Below are 7,416 nucleotides of genomic sequence, written 5' to 3'. Positions count from 1 at the left end.
CAGCCAGCTTTCTTGTAGCGCCGTCTTCAGCACATCACTTTGTTAATCGCGTCGTTGACGTCTTCACTTTGATCCATAGATTCCGCCTGACCAAATCAGGATAAGAACTACAAAACGTTTAACACTGGCATGGGGGTCAAATTCCTGCCCGTACACAATGTGTAGTTGGTAGCGTGAGCCAGCACGCAGACGCAACGACTGCGCTGTCACTCAAGCTTTTGAAAAAAAAAACGCAGATCTAACGAACATTCTGTCAAAATAACATTTAATGTGGTAGCTAATTATATCTTATGCAAATAAATGGCATGAATACAAGCTCCTTCAGTTTGAACATATGCAACGTGTAATTTTACGCAACGTTCATATTTATGCAACGCACTGTTCGCTACTTGAATCTTACGCTCTGTTTATGTTTATCAACCACACTAGTTGCAACGTTATTCACCTTAAATGTTCATGTTGATGCGCTGCCTGGGTCACAAAGTAAGCCTCATAGAGTTTTTATGTTACTTTAATGCATACCGGTCAGAAGCATCGCATAAACGCAAACACGATATCAAGCGGATGCACTTTGTGAGATGTCGACGCATGGACCTCACTCGGAAGAAAAGAAAGCTAAGCTTAATGATTTTGGTATCCACTGTGAGATTCAACGAAGGCTTGCTTCTGTCTCAGTAATTAGGTTCAGAGCGAAATGAGTCGGTGATGTCTGCTGATTATATTTATTGCGACACCAATCAATCGTCAGCAGAGGCGTCATCAACCATAGCAGACGTAGTTGGGAGCCTAACCATTTCTCCGAACGGAAACAGGCCAAAATCTCGAAGCTATTTGCTCGTAAGTGCTCTTCGCCATTGGTCACCCGTTATCACAAATAATTGGTCCAATATCGCGATTGGTTTAAATGTGCTTTTAGGACAGATTTAGCGAACAAAGGTGGTTGTGAATGCCGGCCTCGAAACGGAATAAAATCGAACTTCGCGGACGGAAATCCTCAAGGAAAGCCTTCATTTTTTTACCTCCTAATGTGGCATAATGTCTCTCGCAGTAAACTAATTTGGCAACATTGAAACATTATAATAACAGGGTGAGGACAAAACCATCACGGAGAGTAGATATTCTGTGCACTCGCCGTTTTATATGACTACGAAGTTGCCAGCGTTTGCTTAAATGAAGCCATACGCAGCTGCATGTATTGGAGCATATTTTTTCTCGGCTCACCGCTATCATACCTGGTCTTTCTTTAGCTTCATCGCTCCTGCGGAAAGAACGTCCAGCTTTTGTTTAGCGATGTGCAAGCTGGACACCATACTGTAGAACGCAGGCATTGTATCAACTTTCAATATCGCTGCGTTGATGATGACAATGAGAGCAAGCTACCAAGGGAGCTTGAGCGTGACGTGCTAAGTCAGCTTTCGACTATTGTGGAGTAGGTCGGTGCTTGGCTTCGCGACATCACTGTGCAAAAGTTGACGTGGTTGATCCGGAAAATTTTTTGCTTTAAGTGCTGAACCATATGCGCGCACCTGAAAGAAGGAAATCAGAAGAGATGAAGAGACTGGTTCTCCTGAGTGCGCTTGTGATTTTGGTGCTTGTGACGGAAATCAACAATGGTAAGTGTTGAGTTGTCCTTTGACTTTCTCTGCATGCAGCAGTACTTTCAGTACAATGTTGAATCGCTTCGGAGGAAGAGAGTCCGGGTCTTCATAAAACTCATGAACAACAATCTGCTCCTGGAAATGTAGAGAGGGTCATAAATAGTTTGAATATATCATGAAAAAATAAGAAAATGCGTAAGCGCTCGGAATCCTTGAGTAAGGTAATGCCTCAGTCACTATGAGAACCTGTCATAAGCCACTAAATCCTCAAAATGTTTAGAGGCAAGCACTTGATAATGAAGACTCCGTACATTCGAAAAATTTTAGACAGGCACAGTGCCACATAAAATATATTAAGAGATTGAAGATCGCACTTAGAAAAAGAATCCCATAAAGTAGACCGGTAAGACAGATGGGTCTCTACTATTTTCTACATTTTTTTTTCGGCTGAGGGCAATGTTCCATATGCAATGACAACTAGCCCTACAAACATCCTAAACAATAATCTGGGCAACGCTTAGAGGCTGCATACCAATTTCAAGGGCTTCCAGACGCAGCAGACGTGTGTGCGCGAAGCGCCGCCCACTGGCAAGCAGGGCATTTAAAACACACCCGGTTTGCGAAGTCCCCGAGAGGTGGCTTCTATTGAGTTTGCTTGTACGCGTGACACGTTTACACTGCGAAAAGCGCAATAACTTAGCGAACTTAGACGAATGAGACGCTGTGCTGAGTGCACCACTAACTTCTTTATGAGGAGCCGTTTAGAGAGATGCGGTAATAGGAGTTCGCGAACTACGAAAACAATAAGCTGTGATTACAAGAAATGTCAATATTGTGTGCAAGGAATGAAACCACAATTGTTGCCCAATTTGAGCGTTAAATCGAATGTAACGCTCGATCTAACACTCAAAACGTACTTTGTTAAGTGTTCTCGAGGTAAAATAGGTACTAGGTAAGATTTAGCGCAGGCAATGTCGATGAATGGGAAATGCGATTATGAAGATATCAAGGCAGAAACCCAACCCAGCGTAGCTTTCTGCGCAGAGATCATTGTCATGTTGTCAGCGCTCTTGTCTCAAAGGCGTGTGCTGTGTTGCTGACAGCCACCTCTGTGAGCCATCGAGTGCAGAGAACTTGCCTAGACAGCGATCTAAACTTGGTTCACCTATCCAATGCGTATTGGACATGTAATTAGGTTGCTTGCAAAATAATGGAACATTATGCACTTCGCTAGCATTAGCGCGAATCGTACGAGTCGGCAGTTGCTGAACAGTGTGCTCCAGGAAACACATTCATCATTTGACGGTAAAGCAAATAATGTGAGCGTTCAATGACATATATTAGCAGACAGATAGAGAGATAATATTATGTCTAAATGATTGCTGGAACACTCTGTAGAAATTGGTAAGTTGTCGTGCACCTTCTGCACTGCTTGCAGACAACAGTGATATCTCCGCTAATAACCTGACTCAGCAGCCTTTCTTCTCCCCCAAAAATAATATCACCCCAAAGCGATGTGAAAGCAAGCTTTTGCACTCTTTATCAACCGAGAAGCGACCACGAGACGTCGTGTGTATTGTGTGCCTGCACATTTCAGCACCTGGGTGGTGCCAAGTATGACAGCATGCAGCTGAAGTTCTCTATTCCGCGCTCAACCACTCCAGGAAAGTTTGAGTCAGCCTGTAAAACAGATGTTTATGCAAATGTCAAACGGTCCCTTTTATGCAAGACCAACGAAGATATTGTTAAAAAAATATGATGTTCTCTATTAGAAATCCAGTGGCGGTAACTTAGTTGCCACACGGGGTTCGGTGAAATCTGCCAGTTGTACAAATGGTAATCGCCGCACAAAGGTTCAGGCTTTTGAAATTGGAAGCAGAGGAATGTGTCAGCGAGCCTTCGCTACCTCTGACTAATCTAGAGAAGGGTTAACTGCAACATTAAAAAATTGTCAAAGTTGATATTCATGAACGCTCACGTGCTCTGAGACTGTGTTTAGACACCATATTTTAGTACAATGTGTAAAATAGGACGCTGTGCTTCACTGTATAAATTCACATGCGAGGCCTCGGTAGTGCGACGTGCTTGTCCGTGTACTTTCGCTCAATCCCCGCAGGGCAATTAGAAATAAAATTTAGGAATTAAATATCAGCATTTTTTATGCTTTTGAAACTGTGTGCATAAATGTGGCAGAGGGAAAATCATTTCAGATCAAACTCTCGCTAATCGATTACACAACCCTTGCTTCATAAGGGTCTTCAGTGCCATTTGTTTACGCTCTCTGTCTACATTCTACCAAAAGCATAACGAATGACTGCTGTTATAAATCCAGATTTTTATCAGCAACATTCTAGAACTGTTCAAATGCCAATTACTCTAACATTTTCACACGCCACACACATATAAATATTGACAGGCGAGTGCAAGCAGTTCCTATATCTATCAGTTTCCAAGGTCATGGCAATGAACGCATAAGACATTCAGTGGGCAGGTAATGTAAGATATTAAGAAAAAAGACCACTATTTGCTGTATACAGTCAACTGAAAGTAAAGATGAAATATTATGCAGACCCCAAAAACTGTGGGAATCCGTGTAAGCGATGCCTTGTTTGCTGTTTAGGTTCATTGACGGTATTTGGCGACAATTCTGACGGCATACAACAGCCATGATGTAGTGTTAAATTTTACTTTGCATGCATCACTTGCGTTTGTATGCGTAGTACACAGATTGCACAGTGAGAAGTGTTTGCTCGATGCGTTCTAGTGCATCATCATCCGCACAGCCTGCGAGAACGTAAGCACTGCCATTTCTTCACATAGCGCATAGCATCGCGGTGGAGTGAGAGAAATCTCTTAGAGCGAAGCTGTATATAGCTCGCCTACTCGTCTGTCCCTCCATCTGTCGCCTGTACGCCGATAAGTGCTCCGGCGCAACCCCATGCGCATGCTAGAAAAAAAAAGGAGAGATAAAGAAGAGATAAAGAGGAGCGCGATTAGCCAACACCAATAAGATAGCACAAGGCCTCTTTACTCCGATCCATGACGTCATGGTACGTGGCCCGAAATTTCCATTGAGAAGGCCGGCGTGATGAAAGTGGTTACGTCAAAGTCACTGTGGCCTTCTTGGGAGCGTCCTCCTTATATTCTATGGCAGTCGGGCCAGATAGCATGACCTCACGGATCAGAGAGAAAAGGCCCTGTGTTATCTAGGTTGTGTCTGATTAGCTGTACCAGTAATGACGTCGTTGCTCTTCGTTGCTACGAGCGCGCGCAGCAGTTTCTCTCTGGCTCCGAAATGGTTTGGCCAGGCATCATGGGTACTCCTTAGGAGCAGGCAGCTTTCGATAAGCAACGCCACGAGCAGAACGGGCAACGAGCTCGTCTACGCCGTGCCGATGTAGCAGCCCGGGCAGAAGAACAGGTTGGTGCAGCCGTTCGCAAGCAGCGACTGCGTACCTAAAATCTGGTAGCCTACCAAGCCGCCGTTTAATGAACCGCCGTGATTAAACCAGTGATAAAAACTTGGGCCGCACGTTTCAGCTTCGCTGCTCGACCATTTGCACGGAGTGCTCGGGGGAGGGGGGTAATTTGTTGGCTGACTGGTGGTAACACTAGCAACAGCATGAGGTTTTGTCTGAAACTCAGTAATTACATTCCGATGAAAAAAAAACGGCTACTTTAGGATAATGCAATAGCTTTAGACTCCCCCATCTTTTTACATGAAGTAGGGTGTGCTGAAACAATGTCATGTGCGCGTGGCGAAGCAGATGAAGACACCTCACATGTGCTATTGATTTATCTGCTATAAGCCCTGCAGAAGCAAGAATTGTTCGTGAAGTTTAGAAAAACAAGTCCTGCGCTGGACATTACCAGGAGGGTTAATAAATTTGTGCTGCGCAGATTTTCCTTTTTTGTTGTCTTGTGCGACCTTGCGTGTAAGTATTGACAGTGTGCGTGCCATTAATTTTTTTTCAGCCTCCATTGGGGGTGGCACAGAATTAATTTCTTTTTTCTTGTTTATTCGGGGTTATAGACTGAGCGTTTTACGAGAAGTTTTCGTCAACTAAACTGGCTTCGCCCATATAGCATGCGCCCCAAGCAATTTTGCCATAATTTAATGATATGCGAGAACCATGTAGCTAGACAAACCTAGGTAATGTTACTTGCTCTCGCTTGGAGTAAGTCAGAATATTTTTGTATTTTGCCTAATTACATATTTAGTTATTATTAATTAGAAAAGTTTCCGGAAGGCTACCGAAAGGTTTAATTGCGTTGAATAATTGTGTGCTACATATTTATTAAAACTCTCGATTGAATACTTGTCTTTTCCCAATTTTTATGGGATATATGAGGCATCATATCGGTTTTCGTAGTCTCCTCGGTGAACAGTTCCGGCACTTCGTAGGGTGCCTCTCACATTTGCCAATCTTTAGTTCACCGAGAACACTAGAAAAAACGAAATAAACCAAACTAAAAATAGGGAAAGAACTAGGGTTGAGTAAATATATCACAGGAATCTAATTAGGCGACGAACGCGAGCGCTTCTCGAGGCATTACACGCAACAACCTCCGCCCCCCCCTTCTTTTACCTAATTTTAACTTAGTGCAGTTTGCAGTTGCATTAGGACGGATAGCGCCAGAATGTCCCACTTGAATAAATATTTTATACAAAGGATATAACTAACGTACACCGATTATATATTTATTGTTCCTTAATCACGACAAGTTCCCTAGTTGAACGAAATATAAATAAAGATTTGGCAAATGTAAGAGGCATATAATGAATAATGTGTAGGTGCAGGTCGAAATGTGCATGAGAATTTCCGCCTGTGCAATAAATTACCCATGCAGGCTACGGAGCGTTTTCGATCTGTTTTTACAAGGTTTAGCCGGCTGCCCCAGCATAACTACATATGCCGTCTTGATAAACTTTAAGGAATGTAGGGATAACGCTGTAAAAAACTTATTTGTGAAGTTTAATGCATGTGTTTCAAATACAGCTTTTGGGCAAATTATTTTTAGCACGTGCTTGAGAGCGTTATAAGGCCATTTGGCGGAGTGTTTCGCGCGGTACCGAGAGAACATTACGTCACATCAGTTTTATCTTCTGTGAAAACAAGGGGAACAACATGAATTATGGTTATGCAGGCTTTGAAGTGTTCAAAGTAATTGCGGATTTTTCAATCATTTATGTAATAGAGCGCTCGGGCGCACAAAATTTTGCCTGTTACCATGGTAGACCTACAAAATTAACTAAGATGAAGTTTGTGAAAATATGGATGAAAGCTAAAGAAAATTGTTCTGCGAAAGTAAGTTTGCTCAAAATACAGGCTTTGCAAAAAATTTGCGAAGAAGGCGATCGAAAGGATCACAATGCATTGACCGGCTACATTTCTCAATTACCAGAAAGGCCTCTCAGTTACAAAAAGCTTATATACAGTACTAATAGGAGTAATTGTAGGCGCAATGTGGTGTAATACGTAGAAAGTCCGTAGTATCGTCCTTGATAACACGCGCTGTACTTGTCTGCTGAGGTGGAGATGCATTGAAAAACGAATTACGGACGGTCTACGCTCAGCTAACCTGCAACATCTACCCTAGTCTTTTCATATGCAGACCTGAGAAGCGTATATTACGGCCGAGCTCACAGAGCAACACGACAATCTGTGCACCTGCAGCCAACCCTTACGTCCAAGGTGTCAGCGAGGAATTGTCACTCGTATTTTTGAAATGTGACTTGGGCTTTGCGCGTATCTCGACCAGGAACCCCTGAACCCGCTAATGAATGGGAAAGAAAAGTTACCTATTGAATCAATCG

The 7,416-nt window shown here is 43.1% G+C and overlaps 1 protein-coding gene across 2 annotated transcripts in view; it reads left to right on the top strand.

The window, feature by feature from the left end:
* The first annotated feature begins 1,269 nt into the window (after positions 1–1,269).
* LOC142564553 (uncharacterized) overlaps positions 1,270–7,416 on the top strand; it is a 51,968-nt gene continuing 45,821 nt past the window's right edge. The window contains exon 1 of one of the 2 annotated variants that reach the window (XM_075675593.1): positions 1,270–1,613. In XM_075675593.1, coding sequence (XP_075531708.1) covers positions 1,517–1,613 — 97 coding nt within the window. In that variant the 5' untranslated portion in view covers positions 1,270–1,516. The remainder of the gene's footprint in view (positions 1,614–7,416) is intronic. The other variant, XM_075675587.1, reaches the window with a different exon arrangement.

Source organism: Dermacentor variabilis, chromosome 11 (genome assembly GCF_050947875.1).
Source record: "Dermacentor variabilis isolate Ectoservices chromosome 11, ASM5094787v1, whole genome shotgun sequence".
Taxonomy (NCBI): Eukaryota; Metazoa; Arthropoda; class Arachnida; order Ixodida; family Ixodidae; genus Dermacentor; species Dermacentor variabilis.
Note: the sequence above shows the minus strand (reverse complement) of the source record. Positions and strands in the feature narration are given on the sequence as shown.